Source organism: Micromesistius poutassou (genome assembly GCF_964030765.1).
Source record: "Micromesistius poutassou genome assembly, chromosome: 12".
Taxonomy (NCBI): Eukaryota; Metazoa; Chordata; class Actinopteri; order Gadiformes; family Gadidae; genus Micromesistius; species Micromesistius poutassou.
The window spans coordinates 10,490,013-10,514,456 of record NC_140282.1 but is presented as its reverse complement, the minus strand read 5'-3'; the positions used below and the strand labels follow the sequence as shown (position 1 = coordinate 10,514,456).

Sequence of the window (24,444 nt, the reverse complement as noted above, 5' to 3'; positions counted from 1 at the left end):
AATGAAAAACGTATTGCCACGTTTCACAATTAGAATATCTGTGGCTGTCTCAAACACAACGGTGTCTTCCCACAATGGCAAATCATTTCACAAACAATTAACTAAACAATGACCAAAGAACCATTACTACAAACATAATTACCAACATTCCCCTACACTCCCAAAATGGCGGAAGACGTTGCAATCTGACATTACAATGTACAAGCCCTACACATTTCCTACGTTGGAGCACAATCAACATGATTTGACCATTCCTATTTTGTTTATCCTCACACATAACTGTGTACTTAAATTGCTCCTTTGATATTCAAGCTCAAATTAATGAACCATCATATTTGAAAAAATATCTACATTCGACTAGTTTTCCGTATTTATTATTTTATTTACAAAATAGAGTAAGGGTAGAAAGTAGTTTGAAATGTTCCGTTGTAAAAGTACTTATACCCCCAAGATAGAATGTCACAGTGTTTTAAAATGTAGACCTATTCAGTCACTCAAACTTGAAATGACTGCACAACACATCGGACACGCCAAGTATTCAATGCATTTACTCCAAATTAGAGGGATGACAATGTGGTTCAACTCTAGCGAATACCTACCCTACCCAATGCTTGTTTCCGTATAACCCGCACACACATTTTGCTCACATTCTACTAGTTAACTGTTGGCAGTGGTAACCCAAAAATAAAAAGTGCAAGGTCATCATGACTCGTCCAAATAATTTTCACATAAGGCAAATAACTCATGACGTGGAATCATACAGCAATCTTAAGACGAAGCTGCCTCAGAGCTTTCTCGATATATACAATAGGCGATTATCAAAATACTGTCGTTTTTTGTGTGGTACAAATATAATCAATTGAATCTGTATATTGATTATTCAGCCTCGGAGGAAAGAAAACGGCGATGCTAAGAGAAGTCAGTTCAAAACAAGGCGCTGGAGAAAGAAGTACGACGCAAATCAGCAAGCTCAAGAGTGATAAGCTTCAGCTTCCTTTCAATGGTTTCTCCGCGCGCGCACACACACACACACACACACACACACACACACACACACACACACACACACACACACACACACACACACACACACACACACACACACACACACACACACACACACACACACACACAGGTGGGTGACCGCAGCACAAGGTAGTCTCTCATTGGCTGTCGTCTACGTCTCTGTCATCGTTCAGCTGAGTCTTCTGCACCTCCAGCTCCTCGGCGCTGACCATGGAGGGGTTGATGGCGGCGTACCTCGTTCCATGGAATTGGCGCAAGTGTATCTGCAATAAAGACACGCCGCATAACGGAACCGGATTGAAGGGGTGGACTAGCCGAGTAGTTAGGGTGTGTTGACCCCAGCTGAAGGCTTCAGGGTTCATTGGAAAACGTTACAATGGAAAACGTGTTGAATGCACAAAGCAACACTGATGATTTATTTTCAATGATCTGTACCATTTTTCTATTAGTGTAAAATTGAATAGTTCAGGAATAAAATCCGGCCTACCACTCGCAGTACACTCGGGTACTACCGGTTACACGCCTCCAAATGACTTCATAGTAAATAGGCCTTTTACATACCCACGAACCGTGACACAGAGCACTCTGACTTCATAACCAGTGTGTTTTCTGCACAAGACTTTGAAAGTCGCTCCCGGTCCCGATGAGTCGATCGACGCCTACCTGGATGTACAGGTTGACCTCCGCACTCCGGCAGAGGTAAGGGAAGTTCCCGCCTGTTTTGAGATGAGCTCGCCTGGCGTTGGGGTACAGTTTATACATCTCCTCCTTGGCCTCCAGGGAGAGGGCGCTGTGATCAAACACCTGCGCATCGAAACAAAGTTTAGAACAGCGATTTAAACAGTATGGTGGTGTTTGGCTGGAGAAATGGCTGGCTGAAAGGCCTGGTTTGTGAAGCTCACATCAATGATGGTCACCACCACGTCCTTTATCTTGTGTGGTTCCACGTAGGAGTTCTGACAGTTGAGTGTTAGCCGGGAGGCGAGGTCGCTTTGGTTCAGGCTCTCCAGCTAACCAGGGGGGTGGAGGAGAGAAGATACCAGAATAGAATCCAGAGTGATTATACATCGCTCATGTAAACTGAGTGATGTTTCTTGACCACAGGTTAACAAAAGTATTCATGCTTCAGTCCCAGATCTTGATAAGTCTTCTAATTTATTTTGTAGCTTACAAAAAAAAGCATGTTTTTTTTTTATTATTATTATTTGTTTTATACTATTTATTGTGTGGGTGTTGTGTAGCATTGTTTTAGCATAAGCTAATTTCATTGTATGGTTCTACTGCACATTGACAATTAAAGTATATTCTATGTACTATAGTCTAACACAAACATCTATAGACTTAAAACAAGTTTACTATTAAACAGAAAATAAATGAGTCTGATAAAGGTTTCCCAATTTTAAACAATCGAAGATGTACAAATAAACACGTGCAAGTGCTCAAACAAAATGATTTCTAAATGCTTTAAAGCAATCGATTTTTATTGATAAGTTCTCAAAAAGAGAGTCCCTTTCTAAGTCCCTTTCTAAGGGCTTACCCGGTCCACCATGAAGTCAATAGCGTCCGCCATTTTGGGGTCGACGGGTCCTTTGGCAAAGTTCCCCAAAACAATCTTCTTCAGCATAAAGGCTGGCATCAACCAAAAGCTGTGGAGCAAGGCATCGTTTAATATAGGTCTGACACAGCAGAGGAGAAAGGACGGTAGAAATCACAAGAAACGTGGAGATTCAATTACCTGTTTGCCGCCCAGGTCTGGTTAAAGATGGAGGTGTCGCTGAAGGAGTTGCACAGTATTAGCGAGTGGACTCTGGGGGACTTGTACGTACACTCTGCGAACTTCTGGGCCAGGAACCCTCCCAACGACGCCCCACACAAATGAACCTTCAAACAGAAAATACACACAAACAACGAATGTACAATGTTTCATATTCTATTTCATAAACTTTTTACAAAAAACAAAAAACAAAAAAAATATATATATAACTTATTATATGGTAATAACTGAATTTATTAATTAATAATATTAATTTATTTAAAAAATAAGGCAGTTGAACAGTGCATTTAAAAGGCCATTCACATCTCCGACCAATACAACTTTCTGTGGCTTGATGAATAACCTCCCCCCCCCCCCCCGAAAATGCATACCCCTTTGGTATGCGAATACATAACAAGCATGCTTAAAGCATGTTCTTGGGTTTCCGTCGCGCCACGTTACATCACACGCCTGTGCGTGACTTGGGGCTATAAGGGAGGGGCTCTTTGAAGCGAACATGATTTGCATCAAACCCAATCGCGCGTAATTCAACTGTAGCCCAACTGCTGAATTTAATGTATTGGGCGTATCCATGGAAGCCAACAGTCCAACCTGGTACACTAGACGGGTTTCTTTCCAAAACAGACTTGATTTACCTTATCCAACTGCAAGTGGTCGAGAAGCTTCCGGAATCCATCGCAGAACTCCAAGAGATCCCAGTATACAGGATACTGCAACTAAGACACACACACACACACACACACACACACACACACACACACACACACACACACACACACACACACACACACACACACACAGTGTCAATCGTCTTGCAGAAAAGCTAAGCGCTGAGGCATTAAAGCCGAACATTTGTCATTCTTCACATTGTGGTGTCCAGAGGGGTTTCTAGACTGAGTGATTAGGAGTTGTATGTGATGGATGATGATGCTGAACCCTGGCGGTGGAGGGACTAATGCTCTCACCGAGATGACTCTGTAGCCCCAGCCGGTCAGAGCCAGGACCTGCTGGAAGAACACCTCCGCAGTCCCACTGACAGGGGGCAGGAAGATGATGGGGCACCGGATGCTCTTGGGCCCGGCGTCGTACAGCGACCACACTTTGCTGTCATCGTCGTCGACTATTATCTGAAAGACATAAGCAACTGTGTTAAAGAAATCGGTCTAAGTATGCGTTCATTTTATCTTCTCTTATTTGACTTGATGCTGCAGCACCTCCGTTTCCATATTGGGATACAGAATATGTAATTTTACTACATTTGATTTATGTTTGCTTATGTATATATTTACACACAAAGAGATGATGTATTATCTTTAGGTGGCCATAAAAAAGTTAAGCATTGCGATGTCCAATGCTGGATGAGGTTTGTCATCAGTTGCAACCAGCCGTGTTGAGGCTTAAAATAATATTGAACTGAAATACAAAAGCAGAAGTGGATAACAGGTAATGCAAAGCGAGTTCACAAAGGGATCTAGTAACAACTAACTGTTTGATAATTTCATAAATCTTGCTGAAAGGGGAACAGTAGCTGTGACACAATGTGAGGAAGCGTGTCAGTGAAGTCCACGGTAGCCACAGCACAATTTCAGTCTGTTCACTGTTTAGTGTTTAAACGGTGGATAATGGTTAACTAAAGGGCTTCAAGACGACTCCATTGTTACCAACTTGTGGATCATGTGTAGAAGCTGCATATTGAGTTAACATTGGACACAATACTGTATACTACAATACTGAGCTTGACATGGATCCCGTGATGAGGCTTCACAGGGCAGGGATGATCGCTTCTTACCAGACAGATTAGGGCCTTGTTTCAACACTTACTCTTTTCAATGGCACTGTACTTCTGAACCAGTTGTAGTCGGGAGACACTTTTATCTCCTCCATTCCTGCAACAGATCAGTGAGAAGGCATTATGTTGAAAGCCCTGTCAAACTGTGGCACTTGGTTGACTGCATTTGACTGCAAACCTGTCCATCATATTCATATTCATAGTTAATTAACTGCGCCCCGTAACAACATGTGATTGTATTTAGATAACCACTCACTACAGGTCACCTCTAGATGACTCGATCCACTAGTTATAGGAAGTCAGGTTGGTTAATAACACATTGAGTTTATTATCAGGTGTTTAGGATGGTGAAGAAATACAACTAGTTTAGTTGTAGTGGACGAGGTCGCACTCGACCACTCGTGACTTGGCTGAAGTGTACGCAGAGAATCGCACCTGAGGATTCGTCCTCACAACCCCCAGGGTGAAGCCCAACGGCGTGGGTCACATAAAGGACGATAGTACCTTTCTCGTGTTGGATGTCATTCGACGTTTTCTCGTACTTTTATCCATTAACGTGCGGCATCGCTCTCGTTCTCCAGGCTCTCCGGTCATATGACAGATCGTTGACTTCCGCAAAGGAGAAACAACATTCAGGATCTGCGCATGCGTATGCGTTTTGATTTGTGTGTGTGTGTGTGTGTGTGTGTGTGTGTGTGTGTGTGTGTGTGTGTGTGTGTGTGTGTGTGTGTGTGTGTGTGTGTGTGTGTGTGTGTGTGTGTGTGTGTGTGTGTGTGTGTGTGTGTGTGTGTGTGTGTGTGTGTGTGTGTGTGTGTGTGTGTTGCGGGCTGTTTGCGGATATCGTTTATGTTTTGAATATGTAAATCCGTAAATGCAGCTGCATTTGCGTTACACAAATATCTGATGGAATGGAGGCCTTATATTTATATTCAAAATTACGTGACTGTTATTATACAAAAAAATCATTATTATCAGTATCATTATTTGGTCTCCTGTTATGTCCTCCTCATCTTGATTGTTTAGGTGCTTCATATCTGCTTCGACTTTGAGTTTAACTGTCTGTTAGTGTTAGTGAGTATAGTGACACAATTTCACAGTGGTATGTCACACAGCTAACTAGGAAAACAGAGGGAAATATAGATATGATTAAAAAAGAGAAAGTATAAATCATGTCAAAATTTACACTTGGAAAGATTTTTTTTTATAATCAATTATTTATAAATAAAAAAAAAATATATATATATATATATATATATATAACATTTTGATTTAAACCGAATCATAATCATCAGTGTGATTATATTGGAGCTGCTGTATCTCTTCCCGACAGGAGGGGGCAGTAGACGCTCCTTCGGTGTTATTTAGAACCATAAATAAACTGCGAAGAATATCCACACCAACATGGCGTCCAGTTTCAAAGTGATTGTCAACGATTGTTTCTGTTTATTTTATGCATTTCTTCCTCACATACTCCACACGTGTGAGTTATAACCCACGGGATGTTAAGTAAGACATAAACACGTTGTAAACCTTCCTACAGTTCAGTATGTTTCGACCCAGACGTGTTTTAAACCAGCAGCGGAGGTAGGAGACTGCAAAGGGGGACTCACACCTCTAACATGTCGAGCAACCATTCAAACCCACCCTGGTCCTGGTCGTCCCAGGATCCACCACCAAACGACGTCAATGCGGGTCAGTTCTGGTCAGGCCCACCTGCACCGCCTCAGCATCCAGGATATGGCGGCTATCCTTACGGATTCCCACCCAATGTGCCTCCACCTCCCCCACCCAGGATGGAGGGGTATGGCGCCTACGGGGATCAGGGCTATGGGTTCAATCCCTCGCTTCCACCCCCGCCATTCAACTGTCCGCCCAGCCAGTATCCGCCTTCACTCACCTCTGGCCAGGGAGCTCTCAGGGAACCCAGTGGTCCGTTTACTCCAATAGTCGGTGACAGACACAACAACGCGGGGCCTTCAAATAGTCAAATGTATGGTCATCCCCCAACGACGAACCTCGACCCCAGGCAAGGTAATCAGCACGCTTATTCCACGTTTGGAGATTCTGAACCACCGGGTTTTACATATCAGCATCAACAACAGGAATATAGGGATTTGTCAGAAAAACACAGTGCACCTGTTCGTAGTTACCAGACCTTATCTGCAGCTAAGGGCAAGGAACCAGGGCAAGCTCTCGGTAGAGCCCCTCTGGATGAGAGCGTCGTTCAGAGGAGACAAGATGAGCAGTGGATCCGGCAGTTCTTACAGAGAAGAAGAACAGCTGCCAAAAAGATCCCGGAGTCCGAGCGGACGGCCTCCAAGCCGTCTCCCATGCGGTTTCGAGAGGACCTCTACGGCGCTCTGCAGCTCGTGTCAAAGCTGTCCCTCGCCTGCGACACGCTGAAGCAGAACCTGGAGGATGATAGCGGGTGGGCCAGTGTTTACCTTCAGGCGCAAGACATGAAGAAGGAGCTCCAAGAGAAACTGATGTCCCTCAAGAGCTGTGACCATTTAGAGGGGTTGAAAAGCAAACTTGTGCACATCACTAAGAGAAGGGCGCGGTTGAGGAGGCGTAAGCAGGCGAAGAGGGAAGAGCTGGCAGAGGACCGGTTTGCGGATAAGGAGGCGGCCATCGACAAATGGAGGATGAAACGGATTCAGGCGGTAGAGGAGAAAAAGAAGGTGAGTTTGAGGTCTAGGTGGACAGGATAGTGTAGTCAGCTGCTAAGGTGCTCGACTCCTAAACGCATAGTTTCTCGGTGCGATCCTGCTCAGCCTAACCCTAGCCTCTTTAATGACATTTATCTGAATTAAAGTATTAAAGTGTCTACTAATTGACTTCATCATACATATCAAACAGCCTTACTTAAATTGTCTACTCATAACTGCACTTCAATAAGATAGATCATCATTTAAATTAAATTATAAAATAAACTATTTGTCCATTGAGCAGATGTCTTTTTCTGCTTGTGTGGCACAAATTCAAACATTCTGCTTTGTTTCTCCTGTATGCTCCACCAGGAGCAAGAGTTGAAGCTGGCAGCGGACTCCGTTTTGTGTGAGGTTAGGAAGAAGCAGGCGGATGTGAAGAGGATGCAGGACATCCTTCGCTCCCTGGAGAAGCTGAGGAAGCTGAGGAAGGAGGCAGCGTCCAGGAAGGGTAAGAACCCCTCAAAACCCACAGTAGGGGTTACCCCAACACTAAGGTGTAGGGGTTACGGTGTCTGACTCCTAGCCGAAAAGATATTTGCTTATTGAAATAACTCTGTGATACCAGCCGTCGTCAGAAAGGGCAAGCTGCAACCCGTGCAACACAATTACTCAACTGAATTAGATGCACAGATTAAACGCAGGAACCACAGTTAAGGAAGTAAAAAAGTAGTGATTTATCCTTGAACTCAAATTGCATAATTTGACACATATTTAAAGTGCTATCTGTAAGATATACAACTATATTATAATTTTTTAGATGATATATATGTAATGTACAAATACAAATAGCAACTATCCCGTAAACGTTCCCTTAAACCTGACTTTATATATCGACTTCCATCACCCAACGTCAGGCATCTCCCCGGACGCCGACTCGGAGCAGGGGTTCGGCGGTCAGCTGGAGCGGCTGCGGGCGCTGATCCGCACGCGGACGGCGGTGTACGGGGCGGAGGAGAAGGCGCTCCGCGTCATGCTGGAGGGCGAGCAGGAGGAGGAGCGACAGCGGGACCTGGAGGAGCGACAGCGCAAGGAGAGGGAGAGACAGCTGCAGAAGAAACGGGAGGTGGACGTCATGCTCTTCGGAGGTAAGAGAGACGGGTGTACACAGCAACAGATGGTGCTTGATGTACTGTCCTGTATATAATGTGTGTTGTACGTCCTGGCACTTCAAAGTAGTACTTGTCATGCGTTGCGTCTTATCCTAGCTGTCTTTGTTGTATACGGGGAATGGGTTGACCTAACAATTGTAAGTGCTTGGCACTTGCGATATATTGTTGTTTCTTTCTTCTGACAAATGTACATATTGTAAGTCGCTTTGAATAAAAGTGTCAGCTTAATGCTCTGAATGTAAATGTAGATGTACACAAATCAATCCATCTTTTACATTTACAAAACTGTTTAAAAAGCTAAATTGTTTTCTATAGATCATTGGATTCACGCTGCCATGGGTTAAAGCTTCCCCCATGCTAAGAATGTATGCACTCACCATGTTGTGTGATGCTTTAGGATAAGGGGTCTACCACCTGGCCAATAGTGTTTTACCAGTACTCGGTGATGCACTGATTGTATCAATCTGTACCTGACACACTGGAACAATATAATATAATGTTTTTTACAAAATGCTTTGACTGAAGTGGTTCCTGGTTCTGTCTTTCTGTAGACGAGGTGCCGGCCGACCCACGCCAGCAGCCCTTCAGAGAATACTACACCCAGGCCGAGCGTTCACTGCAGGCCCTGGTGCAGATAAGGTGTGTTCGCCCTCTGCTGGTGGATATCGAAATCACAACTCAAACAAATTCAACTACTTTTCATTGTGTTTTGACAGCTTCTTCACTGTGACTTTATAAAATACTTGTTACTACTTCTTTACTACTAAAGTACTACTACTACTACTACTACTACTACACCTTCTACTTTAATAATCCTGCTTCATGTCTCCTCTGCCAGGAGGGAGTGGGACCAGTTTCTGGTGCCCGCTGGTCAGGCTGAGAGCTCCCCAGTTCCCCAGGGGTGGGTGCTGCCTGAGCCCCCCTCAGACAACGCCTGGGCCTCAGCCCTGGCTTGACAGCAGAGTCTACTGGCTTACCTCGAATCACACACACACTCAGGTGGTGATACAACCCTGAGGTTTACCTGCCTGCTACGGTGGCCTGGAAGGGACACTGGGACCCATCTTGTGCATTTGCCCCTGACCTTGAACTGAACTAAATGAGAAATACAGGGGCAAACTATTAGGTCGCCAGGTTATGCTGGTGGCTGTTTTTACCCTTGATGTAAAATATTGGAGTTTTTTTAGGACAATTATTTTGGAGTAAAACGTTTTATGGTGTTTTAATGCCAATGAACATAATGTGTGTTAAGAAAGCTTTTTTTTTAATTAGTTCATCATGTGATGAATGTACATTTTGTTGGGATATAAAAAAATTAATGTGATTAAGACTTTGTTGAATTAATTCACAATCCCAAATGTTCAGAAATGTTCTATCAAAAATGTTATTTCAGAGGTTAAAGCCTGAAGTGTTTGGAAACATAGGGCATTGACTACTGTATCTTTTGATAAAAACCTTTTGAGTTTGTGGAATTCAAATTACGAGAGCCTTGCTATTTATATTGTGGCAACCCGGCTCGGAGTGAACCACCTTACTTCAGTCAGCACGCGATTCTCTGGGTTGTTAAGCCACAAAGGCACTTTTAATCAAACATAAAGGATCTGTCTTAAAAGAACTAAAAGATAATCGGGTGGCACAGCCACACCGACTGGACTCTCCTTGCACCCAAGCCAAGAGAGCCCTGAATGCACCTTGGAGCAGGCTTTTTAAGGTCTGCTCTCCTTTGGGCCTCAGGTGCTCTGCATCACGTTGATTGTCACGGGCCGGGTTGCCACAATATACTCTTACGCTCAGGTAGCCTATATATAGAGTAGTAAACAACCGGTGCACTATGGCAGGATTAACCATTTCCTACACAGACTGTCCCCAGGTTGCCTTTCTGTTTACACACTAATCCAACAACCATTGATTCTAAAACGGGTGTTGCCTACTCCCACACACCAGCAACAACCTGTACCTAACTGTACCTAACTACTAAACTCATAGTCATTATTTTGATCTTCACACATGTCACACCTTTTGTGTTATATATCATTTGCCTGTATTGTTATGGTATTGTATTGCTATCTAGATCATTCACTATCAACACGGCAATGCAAATATTACAAGGCAGATAACTGAAACCGTGTTTAAGATAACAAACAGTGTTTCAGTTATCTATTCATTTCAGGTTTAAAGCATTGATAATAGTAAGGTCAGGTATTGTGTCGTACGTGTGTTGTGTCTCCCAGGAACGCGTGTCATGTAGGAGTTAAGAGTCTGAAGTCACAGGTTATGTCAGTGGATTAGTGTCTCAGGAGGACTGGGTTCATGTGTGGTAGTCCAAGCATCGGTCTAAGTGGAGGCTTAGAGGCTCAGACACCGACGGCTACTCATCCAACTAAGAGAAGGGACTGAAGGAAGAAAACGACAAGTAAGTTTGTGTTTACCTTCATAGTACAATATTGTTGATGTATATAATCACTGGTATGTGTTGTTAAATTAGGCCTACTTAACTGGGTTTATGAGTTAATTATCACTGGCAATATTCTGTTTCCTCAAACATGAAAAAAGCATTAGAGTTTTAAAATAAATCGCAAGTTCCATTTATGTGTATCTTCCAGTGGACTGCTGTAGCGATGAAGATTACAGTAGGACTTTTAAGTTAAAAAAAAAAGGAAGTACGCATTCATAGAAGGTGTCAGTTGGTGATATATTCATGACGTTGATTGTTTATAGGTTGTTTAATTCTAATGAATGGTATTGATTGCTAGGCACTTACTGAATGTATCAATGTATATCATTACTATAAACATTGCCCACATAAATTACCAGGTTGACCATGGGAAAAGCATGTGTTCCAGCCAGGTTATTTGGTTGTTTATCTCTTGAATCGCACTAATGAGCTTATGAAGTCGGTGACTGCTGGGTCTCCAGTCAGCCTGCTCATACTGTAGGTCCACAACCCTCTGGCTTTGATCCCACTTTGTGTTATGCTTCATCTGGGGGGCCATAAAGGTACCAAATGCTTATTCGCTTGAGTTTAGCATTATCCAGAGGGCAATGATGGAACGGTTTGGCTGTGAGCAATTTCTCCCACCACGTACCTTCTATCCAACGGTTTATACACGTGTGTGTGTGTGTGTGTGTGTGTGTGTGTGTGTGTGTTTGTGTGTGTGTCCAGAGAAGTCGAGCCACTTATGTCTGACTGTAAATGTTAATATTTGTTTGTGTGTGTGTGCATAGGTTTGTGCGTGGAGGCACATGTGTGTTTTTGTTGAGAGAACGAAAATGAGTGGACATGCTTGTGTGTGTGTGTGTGTGTGTGTGTGTAATAGAGACACACTGAGGTGCCTGTCTTCCTACACACAGGTTGATTCTACTTTTGTTTACTTTAATCAACCGGCCACTAGACACTAAACAAACCTTCTAATCCCTAATCCCCCACTGATCCACGCCAGCTCTCTAAATGTGTAATGTGCTCAACCAACACTGGAGGACAAAGGTAAAGTGTGAGGACTCCTTTGGGGTGAAAGAAAACAATATATTATCAATAGCAACAACATATGAAACAGGAAGTGATTGCAGTGTAATTTGTACTCCACAAGGATTTGCAATGCAGAAAATCCCAGAGCTCCAGTCGAAAAGAGAAGTGCTTCGGAAATAAGCGTCAGTGTCTAATGTTTCAGTTTTTTTTCTGTTCTCCCTCTTCAGTTTAGCAGTGAGATGAATGGTCTAGAGGGGGTGACGTGGAAGTGGCCCCTGGGTCTGCTGCAGGAAGAAGCGGGGTCTCTCTCTCCCCCAGAGATAATTCTCCCGGACTACCAGGGCATACTGCAAGAGACAGAGGTGTGTGTGTGTGTGTGGGTCTGAGTATTTTGTTTGTCATTGCATGGGTCATGTAGGGTTGAGAATAATGCCACTCAGATATATATAGTTTCATCGCACTATAATAACAGGGTTATGAGATGAATGCCTCTGAATGGTCGCCCTTCTGCTTCCTGGAAACAAGGATATTTTGGATACAGGTCATTTTAACAAAAAACCATTACCATACTGCCAATGTTTAATTCCTTATTGGCCTAGCAACCCAACACCGCTCACTATTTGTCTGTTTGGCGCAAGAGCATAAAACCTTTATCCATTATGCAAGAAGTGGATTAATTGCCAAGTTCCCCTGGTAATAGCGGTACAGCTGGTTTCTAGGTGGGCTGTCTCATGACAGGGCTCTGCAGTTTGCCTCATATGGTCTTGGACAGAGAGATGCTCCACAGAAGTGTGTCCAACGCGGGCTGCTGCCACATTGCGTTTAAATATGCTGACAAAAAGGGGCGAAAGGAAAGCAGGAATTAAAGGGTTGAGTTATATTGCTGGCCTCCCAGAATCACAGTGGGAACAAGCACCATCTTCAAAATCATGAGCACAATTATGTTACTTTTGTTGTATTCTGGATATTTATATATTTATTTTCATTCTGTTTGGACTGTTATTTTTTCTTGATTGTGCCACATACAAATAATTCAGTATGTTTCATTACAGAAACAGAGACACTTCATTGACACTACATTATTCTGTGTGTGTGTGTGTGTGTGTGTGCGTGCGTGCGTGCGTGCGTGCGTGCGTGCGTGCGTGCGTGCGTGCGTGCGTGCGTGTGTGCGTGTGTGTGTGTGTGTGTGTGTGTGTGTGTGTGTGTGTGTGTGTGTGTGTGTGTGTGCGTGCGTGCGTGTATGTGTGTGTGTGTGCCTTTACCTGCGTCTGTGTGTGTGCGTCCGTGCATGCACGCACGTGTGTGTCATGCAGTATGAGTTCAGTCTTGAGAACGGCGTGCTGACCGGCCTGGAAGACGGCTGCCTCCGTCAGCCCAGACCCCCGGCCCCCTGCTCCCCGTCCCCGGCCGGGGCCCTGCTGCCCTCCTGCCCGCCCTACTGGCTCATGTTCAGCAGCCCCCAGCAGAGCCGCCTGGCCAGCCGCTACAGCTCCGACCTCTGGGAGCCCGACCCCCGGCCGCGCTCCAACAGCCTCAACCTGCCCTCCCGGCCATCGTTCGCCACCCTGTACCGGAACGAGCGCGTGGAGAGGCCCGAGACCCGGGGGGCCCTGCCCGGGAGAGACCTCTCTCCGCCGGGGAACCCACTCCAGCACGGTGCGAGGAAAGCACAGAGGGCCTTCAAGCCCAGCCTGCTGGACCCCCCGACCTGTCTGAGCAGCCTGCCGCACCAGCGCCGCAAGAACCTGCGGCAGTGTTCGCTGTCTGTGCTAGAGACCTGCGGGGGCCTCCAGGAGAACCGGGAGCCAGGCTTGACCGGCCTTGGGGTCCCGCATCCCAGAATCAAGGCCCTGCGCAGAACCCTGGGACCTAGGACCAGCAGCATTGACAGCGTCTGCTCCGCCTCACAGCACAAGGCACCGCACCCGGTAAATATTAGCAGCAGGTTAGATGAAAACCAATGTCAAACCTCAACAACTCCTCTGGTGGAAGCCATGCTATAACGTGTGTCGATATCACTGGTGCTGATGGGAAGGAACAATGGGAAGTCAATGGATACATTTGAGGCAAAACAACCATATTCTGGTATTGTATCATTAACAATAGTTAGTGATATCATTAGTCATTGTATGTGTATGTGTAAGACTATGTTACGTTAAAGATATAAATATATGTCATTTGGTGGACACCAAAGCGTAACAATATGGTGAGTGCATAAATTATTCGCATGGGCACAGTGGGAGTGTATTTTAGCAGCCATGAACTTTAGTTAGTTAATGCATTAAGAGAATGCTTTATTGTCATAAGTCATGTGGTAAGATGCCTTAGCTGGGAATTTCTTGTGGCATGCTTTTGTGTGTGTGTGTGTGTGTGTGTGTGTGTGTGTGTGTGTGTGTGTGTGTGTGTGTGTGTGTGTGTGTGTGTGTGTGTGTGTGTGTGAGGGCCACAGTGAGCCCTGGGAGCTTTCCATGTGAGCTCAGAGGGATTGAGTGTGCTAAAAGGAGAACTCCACCCAGCCAGGAACCTTTAACCAAAGTATTCCAGCCCCACTATCACAAAGATAGCATCTCTCTGATGCCATGGCTGTAATCTTGGATGGGCTGAACATTTTCCATGTTGGACCTGCATCATTGTTTAAAACACTGTTTTCCTTTTATTATGATGAAGATAGTGATCATTTTGATGATGATGATCAACATCATCATCATCAAGTTTGATCGCCTTCAAAGTGCAGGGTAAATCAATCCTAAAACGTTTTTTCCAAGCTCACATTTCTGAAATGTTTGTAGGGATGTGCGGTCTAAAAATAGCCGGAGCAAAGTCTGGCCCTGGGACCGGACCAAGTTAGTGGAAGTTCATCAGGATTAGTGAACTTGAATTTCTCAGCAAAGCCTTACCTCAAGGTCAATTCAGTCTGGATGGCACAGTTGATATGCACCAACCCCCTCTCCCCATGTATCTATTCTTATAACATATATATAACACTGCTAGTGAGCACCAGAGACAGCACTGATGTTAATGTTAACATACATTGGTTTCTCTATGGGTTAATGCCCTTTTCTTGTTTCAGGTGTACAGTTTTACCAGGTTTTATTGTTGTCTGTCTTGGACTAGCCCCTGCACCACACACTACCAACCCACATCTGATTTGGGGTCTTTGATTTTATCACACATCCATTCCCAATGCATTTCTCTCCTGGATGCTGATTCATTTTAAATGATAGTCATTGCATGGTCTTTGCAATATACTTGTTTCTATTTGCCTTTTTTTTGCATTCAAATTGTATGTGTTTACTAAGCCTGATGTAATGAATCAAAATGAAATCTAATAATTGCTGCATCTTGTTGCCACATATTGTATAGTCTACTGTTTGATCATGGCCTTCTTAACCTACCGGTAGGTAGAGTAGGCCCCTACAAACCTATAGCTATGGGGCTGATAACCATGTATGACGTCCATTCAATCGAGTGAAAACATTTGAAACGGGTGTACAAAAAGACGTCACAGAAACATTGACGATCACATTTCAGTGTTTGACCATGGAAAGCAGTATGTCTATCACACATGTGACACTAACTGACCCTTTTCTCCCTTGGAAACAGACCCCGTGGGTGGAGCTGCTGTCCGCTCTGAGCCCTGAGGAGAGAGCGCTGCTCCGGGCCATCACAGACCGAGGGTACCCCCTGCACACCGCCTTCAGCGCCCTGCAGAAGACCGGACAGCTAACCCCCGACCAGGTCAGGACACAAGGACACAGGACGCCCCACAACGTGCCCAGTAGACTCTTCCTGCGTGTCTGTGTGAGTGAGTGAGTGAGAGTGGGAGTGTGTGTGTGTGTGACTAAGTGAGTGTAAGTGTCAGTGTTGTGTGTGTTGTCATCATTTAGCACTCATCACTAGTGGTTATTTACAGAACAACCAGACACTGCTTGCTAACCACAGCAAAGGTTTCTACCACAGGTTACACAGGGCCAGTTGTTATTGGGCATAAAGGTCTCGACCCCTCATATAAGCCCTTGATTACTATTCACCAGAAATGGGGCTACGCCTGTTTAAATCAGGTGTTTTATCACTCTTTCAGAGTTTACCCGTCGTCAATGTTGGGTAGTTTGATAAGAGGAGATCACAGAGTGCAATGAAGACACACAACTCTCCAAATGAGTTGTAAACCCATATACCTGACTTATTTAAGTTGGTCCCAGTTTTTCAAATCTGACGTGGGCAGACTGAACGAATATAAATCCTACATCCCAACTGTGGAATAGATGTTAAATCCTGATTTTATGTTTTCTCACGGGACCTAAACTCGGCTGGGGACTCAGTACACAGTACCACCTCTATTATTAGAAACAATGGGAAAGATGGGTTGAGGAGAAGCTCTTCTCTTTTTGAAATACAGAGGCAACGGTCGGTGGTATTTGGTTTTCTGGTTCTGACAAACCATTGTTTTGGTTTTTACACGTTGGGGTTATACAGCGAACACGAGGCTGGTGAACGACTAGTCATAAACCATTGTCTATTTCTTGCAACCCTGCCAAGCCTTTAATAGTTTTAGCCGGCCTGCCTACGCCTCCTGGAAGGATCTAGTGTTCCCTTTAGCCGTGCCATCCACCGTCACCACGGCTCCCCCCCCACCTTCTAGATTCCCCGATGACGAATACAAATGTAAATATAAACGTATGATTGTTCTTAAAAGATATCGCTCACTGACAAAGTATCATCCCCGTTTTGCTTATCTTGGTCGGTCTGCGCCAAAATCTTTGCCACCGATTTATTTCCTACCACGTTGAGAAGATGCTTGTTTCTATTTGAATTACAGAGTTGGTGACGTGGTTGTCTGGTTTTGATGAATGACCACCATTGTTGTGTTTTTTAACGTGTTACAACGAACATCAGGCCGAAAGTGTGTCACAACCAGTGACACACTAGTCCTGAACCATTGTCTATTTCTTGCCACCATGCCAAGCCTTTAATTGTGTTAGCCGACCTCCATTAAACCCGTCTGAGTGTGTTTATGTTTATGTTTATGCAAGACAGCACAGCGCTCAGCAAAACAGTGGTTCAGATATGTTAGATGTGTTGACATTGGATGTTTTCATGATTGTGCCATTTGTGTGTGTTTTGCAGATTTTCAGCTACCTGGGGGCTTGTGAACATCTCTGTGAGCTGGGCTACGACAAAGCCCAAGTAGAGGAAGCCCTGGAAATGTTTTCCAACTCTGAGACAAAGGTAACAAGATGCCCTTACTCTCTACAAATTGCAATATTAAAGGGTCCCTACTCATCACCAGGCTTGACGTTGATTAACTAATACAAGCCATAACAAAATCGTTACTAACCATTACTAACCCTGGAGGGACATCAAACGTGGGAGTGTCCCCCAAGATGTATGATGGATGATAGTCAATTCTGGCTTGTAATGCCTCTAATGAACTTCATAGCTGGTGGTGCAGAGGCACTTTAAATGGGAAAAATACCTGTGAAAGACCTACAAAGGACAGGCTTACTTAAGTGTCTCTAATGCATTTCCACAGGCGGAAGAGTTTCTGAATCTCCTGAACCAGTTCAACGAGATGGGCTTCCAGCAGAGCACCATCAAGGAGGTCCTGCTGGTCCACGGCAACCACCGTGAGCGGGCCTTGGAGGAACTGATGACGCACGTGGCGTGACACACATGCGAGCACCCACACACACACACACTTTAACATACTTAACCGTTGCTGTAGCAAAGTCTGTTACTACACACCACCTAGGTGGCTGCCACACTCCTCCCCCTAGGTGACTTATGTTGGGCTCCTCCATATAAAGGACACTGGGTGGTGGTGTTAAAAGGTGGGTTTATTGCAAAGGTTTGATAAGTAACATGGCATGTGCTCTGATGCCATCCAGGAGACCTCCCTGAGTGTGCGCTGATGGCTGGTTTAACCTGTGCACTGATTGCTCAATGTGCAACGGGTGTGCAGCCTCACCCAGACCCAGAGTCCAATCAGTCTGACTCGGGCCGGGTGAGGCTTCTTAAACCAGCCATTATCCACACACACTCCCACAGTTGTCTTCTCTGTTATTGACATGGAAGGAAGCAGCTCATGTTAGTCAACCCAATGGTCCGACTGGACCAAGGGTGCAGATACAGTGGCCTTCGGTAAGAAAGAGCACGTGTTTAATGTTCTGGAAAACCCCCTCAGAAATGTGATGCCATTGGATGTGTCCACACTGCCACAGGTGTTGTATTGACTTGTATATAAAATGCGTTCCTTGATGTTGCTGTAAGTGGATTTCTGTCTGTTACCCTTGAATTATTGATGCATGTGAATGCATGTGAATGATGTTTTTTTATTTGTGGTGTTTTTGTATTTGAATTTGACAATATGTATAAATAGTTAGCACCATACAGTTAAATAAGTTGCTATTCATTAACAAAATAGTTTGTTTTGAATAGAAATCCCATAATAAACTGTGCTGTTGATTACTTGAAGTTTTTGAATCCTTTCCTCATTGAACCGAATATTGCACAGAATACTGAGCAGAATTTGAGCTGCCCGTTAACACTACAGTGATGACAACAGCAGCAAAGACAAAAAAAAATGCAGCAGCTGCTGGTCTATTGGTCTAAAAATAAACGGGTATCAAAGTGTTACTGTACGCTTACTGTACGACCTATATCCTTTAGCTCTCCCCTACAGGCTCCCAAATGGCATGCGTAAGTCACATTGAAAAAATAGCCTGCTTAATGACAAAACAATTAAAAATAGTAACTAGTTAATTCATCACCACAAACCAAAGTCAATGGTTAAACAGATCTACCGATGGTTCAGACATTGGGCTGATGAACTCGGGGCCCTGACCAGGAGCCCGTAACGTTGACCTGGACTCTCGGCCCTCGAACTCCCTTTGAGCTGCGCGGCGTCTTTGGGGATCCTCAGGAGAAACGTATAGATGGATCCGATCCTGCCGAACCCCTTCATGTCCCTCTTTGTTCTCCAGCGGGAGTCCTCTATCGTGTACTCGGTGGTCACCGTTCGGTTCAGCGTGAACACAGAATCCCCCCTCACGGCCGCCGTCAGGAGCGACCCCTTGCTGTTGCCGTACTGTCCCGTCACCGCGCTCCACTGGCCCGTCGTCAGGTTGTAGCAATCCATCACGCACATCAGGAAGTCGTCGCAGGGCCCGTTGCGCATCACGTACAGGTTGTCCCGGTGCGCCACCATGCACAGGCCGTAGCTCTGCTTGCGGACCAGCGTGGTGACCAGCGCCCAGCGGTCCTCCTGGGGCACGTACTCGTGGATATCCGTGGCGCCTTTGGCCTTCCAGAGGCACACGAAGATCCGGCTCCTGGCTTTGGCGGAGGCCACGGACGCCGCGGCGCAGGGCAGCTGAGAGGCAAAGCTCCAGCTCCCGTGAGACACCCTGAACTTCTCCACGGACGACATGGCCTTCCGGTTGAACTCCCCGCCCACCGCGTACAGACAGCCCTCGTGGCCAATGAGGGTGAAGTTGTAGCGTGGCTGCTTGGGGCTGGGCACCGTGGACCAGGTGTTGGTGACGGGGCTGTAGCAGAACCCCGACTCCATCACCTTCTTGCTCACGTCGTGGACCCCGCCGACGATGTACAGCTTGTTGTCCAGCACGGCCACGCCGGCCAGGGTGGTGCTGGCCTCGCTGGGCAGGTGGGTGAGCACCCTCCAGTCCTGGCTGTCCTCGTCCAGGTAGCACACGGTCCTCTGGAGGTCCTGCAGGAGCTCCGGGGACGGCGCGTGGCTGCACACCGCCATGTAGGTGCAGGGCACCAGCGAGTCGATGTACTCCACCAGCTCGGCGGGCAGCGACCACAGCTCCTCCCTCAGTTCGGCGCGCATGTCCCGGATGAACAGGGCGGCGCGGTGGGCCAGCTCCCGCGCGCCGTAGTTGAAGGCCGTGTGGCACATGAGCAGGCAGTTGTCCGAGTCGATCAGGTCCACCAGGTGCGCGGTGAGGGCGCCCACCTGCAGGAAGGCGGCCACCTCGATGGCCTCCACCAGCTCGTTGGCGCCCAGCGCGGGCCGCTCGCCGTGGAGGACGCCCAGCATGGCCACGAAGCCCGCCGCGCCCAGCCCCCGCAGGTGGATCTCCGTCTGCAGGCACTCCCGCATCCCCGACTGGTACAGCGCCTGGAAGTACTCGCAGTGGTCCGTGAGGAGGGCTTTGTCCACCACAAACACCCGGCCGTCCACCGTCACCGCCAGGCTCGCGTCGCTCCCCTGCGAGCCCTGCCTGCACAGCTGTGGCTCCGGGCTCTCGCCTCCCGGACGGAGGCAGCTGCCCGCTTCCGTCTCCTCGCCGGCGTGGATCTTCATCGCAAACCGGGACATGAGCTGCCTACGGGAGACACAGGAAAACACGCATCGCCTCTGTAGAACGAATACCCTGCATGGTGGCGCTGATCACGCAGCAGCTGTGAAGCGGGCGAGATCCAGGGCAGATGCACTGGACGATGCAGTCTCCGTTTGTATTTGTTTATCCAAGCACACTAGAATAGAGGCGTCTATTCTAGGCAGGCGTGTGGCACAGTTCAGTTGTAGTAGAGTATGAGTTTGATGATCTGTTGTAAGAGGAGACTGCTTAGTTGGAGAGTGTGTGTGTGTGTGTGTGTGTGTGTGTGTGTGTGTGTGTGTGTGTGTGTGTGTGTGTGTGTGTGTGAGAGAGAGTGTGAGAGTGTGAGAGTACGTGTTTGCATGTATTTGTGGAGCAGGGAGGCGGCTATGCAGACAATGCAACGACCCCTTTGTGTGCTGAGGCCAGATGAGGTGTCTAGCTATAACAATATGTCCTGTTTCCTCGGGCCCCGGATGGCTTTCACAGAGCCGTCGGGGCCCGTGGGGGAAACTAAGGCCACCTCCACCCACCTGCCCAAGCCTGTTAGATAGAAGTAGTTTATTGCATGTAAAATAATAATATATATGATATTTATATACATCATATATATTGTTATATCTAATTTATACCGAATCACATTAGTAGCCTAATTATGAAATGTTTCTTGCTTTGTGACTTTACTTCATTTGGTAACTTTTCGGGGAGGTTTGCAGAATGAATATTTACACTGTGTTCAATTTATAATTCTGATTTTGATAAAAGTTTATATTACTTTAGGAATATGCCTAGGCTATATTAGGTTAACTTCAGCCCTTGAAACTGAATAAAACACTCATTGCTCACTCTTCTTAGGTGTAATGTATTTTCTTCCAAACAAAACTAGCTTATTGTTTTCTAAATGTAACGGAGTTTACCAAAGAGAAATATTTCTATCCATTTCCTTAAATGGAAATCAGCCGTCAATCATTCGCCGTAGGCTGTCTATTGCAGGCTGTTTTTTCCTGCAGCAGTTGCGCAGAACTTCTTCGTTCAGGGTCTCCTTGAACGTTAGGATAACTTTTTTAACGTTTCGTTTGGAAATCTCTGAGGTAAACCACTGATGGATTTGATTGGATATTTTGTATGAGTTATTGCGACGACTTACAACGGACGATGGTAGACCTATTGTTGTCATTGGATTCATTTGTAAGCATAACAAGCTTTTATTTTCCGTTAATTTTTTTGTTTTTAAGTTAATTTTCTCAACTCTGTGTTGATTTGGTCAACTCTTAGAAAGGCGAGTAGATCTAGAGTAGAAGATCCAACCACCATGTTCGGGAAAGGAAAGACGTGTCATTTTGCTGCTGTCCCAGAGAGATACCTCGCCGAGTGCAATCTGGTGGTTCTTGGTGTGATGGGATCTGGAAAATCAGGTAGGGGCCTGGTCCTGGGTTTTATCTGACTATATTCGATAAAAAAGTCATTTAAAAAAGCCTACCTCGATAAATGTCACCATGTACTTTTTAACTATTACATTTTCCACTAATAGTTCTACCTCAATGAAAACTTAATTAAATCCTATATAATTATTTTTGGTACTTTTTTTTGTGTGTTTTCAAGTTTGAAGTATGATAAATATGCCTTTTGCACTGTGAAGTTGCATCAGTTGCACAAAATGTCAAAAAGTGATGGGATGTTTACACGACAGAAGTTCTCATGCCCCTGAGTGTGACCCCCCCCCCCCCCCCCCCCCCCCTCCGGTGCATCCGACTATCTTTATCAGAGACACTATAGGACTTTGTCTTTATGCCCTCAAAAAAAACATCACTTCTTAAAAACTCACTTCTCTCTTCCTTTTTAATTTTCTTCTTTCTTTCTTTCTGTCCTTTATTTGTCTGTTTGTTTGCGTGTTCCCTTTTTTATGTATATTTATTTTCTTTCCTTCTTTCTTTCTTTCTTTCTTTCCTTCTTTCTTTCTTTCTTTCTTTCTTTCTTTCTTTCTTTCTTTATCCCTCAGCCTTGACAGTTAAGTTTCTAACCAAGCGCTTCATCAGTGAATACGACCCTAATCTTGGTGAGTTTTCAATTTCTGCATTTCTTCAAACGCATTTGCAATACTTTTCTCTGAAATGGCATATGATGTCTCCTGTGTGTACAAAATAAGAAAACCCTTCTAAACGTATTGCCCTAATCGCTCCCCCAGAGGATATCTACTCATCAGAAGAGATGGTAGACCATCAGCCTGTGATGGTGAAGGTGATGGACACTGCTGATCAGGTACGCTACAATATTTTACAACCATCACCAAGTACTATCTCTGGCTTTATCGCGTGTTTCCTCCCATATAGTTCCACAAGGGACTCGATTACATGTGTACTTGATATTTAACGTGATTACCTTTACCTCTGTCCTAACCAGGACGGGCCGGTGAACTGCGAGCGCTACCTGTCCTGGGCCAGTGGCTTCCTGGTGGTGTACAGCATCGACAACCTGCAGAGCTTCCAGGGCTGCCAGCGCTACCTGGAGGCCCTGGCCCTCCACAGTAAGGCCCTGCACCTGGAGGTCCCGGTCCTGCTGCTGGGGAACAAGGTGGACATGGAGAGATACAGGTGGGTCCCGCGGGTCCTTTGATAGAAAATGACATTGTTTATGGAGAGTTCATTCTTCATTCTTACAGTTATGATTTAATACTATTTAGTCATTCTGCAGACACTTTTAGGCATCCTTCAGTGAAGTGTTTGAATCAGTTGATTCATGGAATTTGTCTATTTTTTTTTGCCTAAAGAGAGATTAGGGACATTGGAAATTTAACCCAGTACCTTTCGGCTTGGACACCCTAACAACACCTAAGTACACTCTCTCTCTCTCTTTATCTCTCTTTCTTTCTTTCTTTCTTTCTTTCTTATCTCTCTCTATCTCGTATCTCTCTTTCTCTCTCTTATCGCTCTGTCTTATCTCTCTTTTATGTCTCTTTCTCTGTCTCCCTCTCCCTCTCTCTCTCTCTCTCTCTCTCTCTCTCTCTGTCACTCTGTCTATCTGTCTCTCTCTCTCTCGCTCTCTCTCTCTCTCTCTCTCTCTGTCTCTCTGTCTCTCTCTCTCTCTCTCTCTCTCTCTCTCTCTCTCTCTCTCTCTCTCTCTCTCTCTCTCTCTGTCTCTCTCTGTCTCTCTGTCTCTCTCCCCTCTCAGGCAGGTGAGTAAAAGCGAGGGCGCCTCGCTCGCCGCCCGCTTCGGGGGCCAGTTCTACGAGGTGTCGGCGTGCCTGGACTTCCTGTCCGTGCAGCGCGTCTTCCACGACGCCGTGCGGGAGGTGCGGCGGGAGGCGGACCGCAGCCCGCTCTTCCCGGTGCCCCTGTGCGTGGGCGAGGACCGACCCCTGGTGGGCCTCTCCACCGCGCACACCTTCGCCACCCCCTGCTACAAGGAGCTGCCCGCGCCCGCCACCGCCAAGCTGATCACGGTCAAGTCCTCCCGGGCACAGAGCAAACGCCGCGCCCCCACGCTCACGCTGCTCAAGGGCTTTAAGATCTTCTGATGGGGGGGGCGGGGCACCACGATTGGGGGCGGGGCTCCATCAGGGAGGGCTCCCCGACGGAGGTCTCCATGATGGGGGACACCCTGATGGAGGTCACCCTGATGGGGGTCTCCATGATGGGGGACACCCTGATGGAGGTCACCTTGATGGGGGACACCCTGATGGAGGTCACCCTGATGGAGGTCACCCTGATGGAGGTCACCCCGATGGGTGCTTCATCGCCTCAACCACATTGTGGAACGTTGAATGAAACACTTGACATACCGCGAGAGTAACACACAAAGGGAGATTGATACGACGCCATTGACAATCATTTCTTATCGGATCCAAGCCGAAGCTTTTCCTGTACTCGGTGGACATCGGACAGTGTGGAGATGGATAAACTGCAGGCCTTTTCATGTCAAGTCTACTTTTGAGAAGGATTATTATGGAGGGTTAGGGCTTTGTAGTTTGTTTACTGTATGATGTATCTATAGCACATACTGAGCATTGTGTCGATCCCTACAGGATCACAAAACTAGATGTCTAACACTGCCACCTTTAGGGGTGGGAGAATAGTGTTTTGATAAATGGATTGCATATTTATGTGTTTCAATAGCTAGTGATAGTTAGGAATTTACTACTTTTATATACAATTTTTATCACACCAAAATGTAAATATGAATACAATGGACAGAATTAATTATGATTTAGGTTCTTGTCATATA

The 24,444-nt window shown here is 45.9% G+C and overlaps 5 protein-coding genes across 5 annotated transcripts; 3 read left to right on the top strand and 2 right to left on the bottom strand.

The window, feature by feature from the left end:
* Positions 1 to 530: 530 nt before the first annotated feature.
* spg21 (SPG21 abhydrolase domain containing, maspardin) lies at positions 531 to 5,220 on the bottom strand. The gene is made up of 9 exons (XM_084475763.1): positions 5,094 to 5,220; positions 4,622 to 4,686; positions 3,766 to 3,927; positions 3,436 to 3,516; positions 2,762 to 2,907; positions 2,564 to 2,672; positions 1,929 to 2,036; positions 1,690 to 1,830; positions 531 to 1,289 (listed from the first exon to the last, which is right to left on the bottom strand). The coding sequence occupies exons 2-9, from the start codon at positions 4,682 to 4,684 to the stop codon at positions 1,164 to 1,166; spliced, it is 936 nt and encodes a 311-aa protein (XP_084331889.1). The 5' UTR covers positions 4,685 to 4,686; positions 5,094 to 5,220; the 3' UTR covers positions 531 to 1,163.
* Positions 5,221 to 6,007: 787 nt separating this feature from the next.
* Positions 6,008 to 9,702, top strand: pdcd7 (programmed cell death 7). Its single transcript, XM_084475759.1, has 5 exons — positions 6,008 to 7,270; positions 7,610 to 7,748; positions 8,155 to 8,385; positions 8,961 to 9,048; positions 9,248 to 9,702. Exons 1-5 carry the CDS (start codon positions 6,209 to 6,211, stop codon positions 9,363 to 9,365), a joined length of 1,638 nt encoding a protein of 545 aa, XP_084331885.1. The 5' UTR covers positions 6,008 to 6,208; the 3' UTR covers positions 9,366 to 9,702.
* Positions 9,703 to 11,857: 2,155 nt separating this feature from the next.
* Positions 11,858 to 17,543, top strand: ubap1lb (ubiquitin associated protein 1-like b; the record flags this gene model as incomplete). Its single annotated transcript, XM_084476333.1, has 6 exons — positions 11,858 to 11,893; positions 12,103 to 12,237; positions 13,189 to 13,803; positions 15,479 to 15,613; positions 17,003 to 17,104; positions 17,409 to 17,543. 6 exons carry the CDS (start codon positions 11,858 to 11,860, stop codon positions 17,541 to 17,543), a joined length of 1,158 nt encoding a protein of 385 aa, XP_084332459.1.
* A 1,131-nt stretch (positions 17,544 to 18,674) lies between these two features.
* On the bottom strand, positions 18,675 to 20,222 carry kbtbd13a (kelch repeat and BTB domain containing 13a; the record flags this gene model as incomplete). Its single annotated transcript, XM_084476630.1, has 1 exon — positions 18,675 to 20,222. The coding sequence occupies one exon, from the start codon at positions 20,220 to 20,222 to the stop codon at positions 18,675 to 18,677; it is 1,548 nt and encodes a 515-aa protein (XP_084332756.1).
* Positions 20,223 to 21,247: 1,025 nt separating this feature from the next.
* Positions 21,248 to 24,394, top strand: rasl12 (RAS-like, family 12). Its single transcript, XM_084476216.1, has 6 exons — positions 21,248 to 21,314; positions 21,499 to 21,638; positions 22,223 to 22,279; positions 22,409 to 22,482; positions 22,624 to 22,814; positions 23,392 to 24,394. The coding sequence occupies exons 2-6, from the start codon at positions 21,536 to 21,538 to the stop codon at positions 23,735 to 23,737; spliced, it is 771 nt and encodes a 256-aa protein (XP_084332342.1). The 5' UTR covers positions 21,248 to 21,314; positions 21,499 to 21,535; the 3' UTR covers positions 23,738 to 24,394.
* The last annotated feature ends 50 nt before the right edge of the window (positions 24,395 to 24,444 follow it).

Excerpts from the sequence above, each read along its gene's own strand:
- spg21 (XM_084475763.1), bottom strand. The coding sequence starts at position 4,684 with ATGGAGGAGATAAAAGTGTCTCCCGACTACAACTGGTTCAGAAGTACA. Across the intron at positions 3,517-3,765 it reads GGGGCTACAGAGTCATCTCG|TTGCAGTATCCTGTATACTG; the intron begins GTGAGAGCATTA and ends TGTGTGTCTTAG. Across the intron at positions 2,673-2,761 it reads CAGACCTGGGCGGCAAACAG|CTTTTGGTTGATGCCAGCCT; the intron begins GTAATTGAATCT and ends CTTGCTCCACAG.
- pdcd7 (XM_084475759.1), top strand. The coding sequence starts at position 6,209 with ATGTCGAGCAACCATTCAAACCCACCCTGGTCCTGGTCGTCCCAGGAT. Across the intron at positions 7,749-8,154 it reads GGAGGCAGCGTCCAGGAAGG|GCATCTCCCCGGACGCCGAC; the intron begins GTAAGAACCCCT and ends ACCCAACGTCAG. Across the intron at positions 9,049-9,247 it reads CAGGCCCTGGTGCAGATAAG|GAGGGAGTGGGACCAGTTTC; the intron begins GTGTGTTCGCCC and ends CTCCTCTGCCAG.
- rasl12 (XM_084476216.1), top strand. The coding sequence starts at position 21,536 with ATGTTCGGGAAAGGAAAGACGTGTCATTTTGCTGCTGTCCCAGAGAGA. Across the intron at positions 22,280-22,408 it reads TGAATACGACCCTAATCTTG|AGGATATCTACTCATCAGAA; the intron begins GTGAGTTTTCAA and ends TCGCTCCCCCAG. Across the intron at positions 22,815-23,391 it reads GTGGACATGGAGAGATACAG|GCAGGTGAGTAAAAGCGAGG; the intron begins GTGGGTCCCGCG and ends CTCCCCTCTCAG.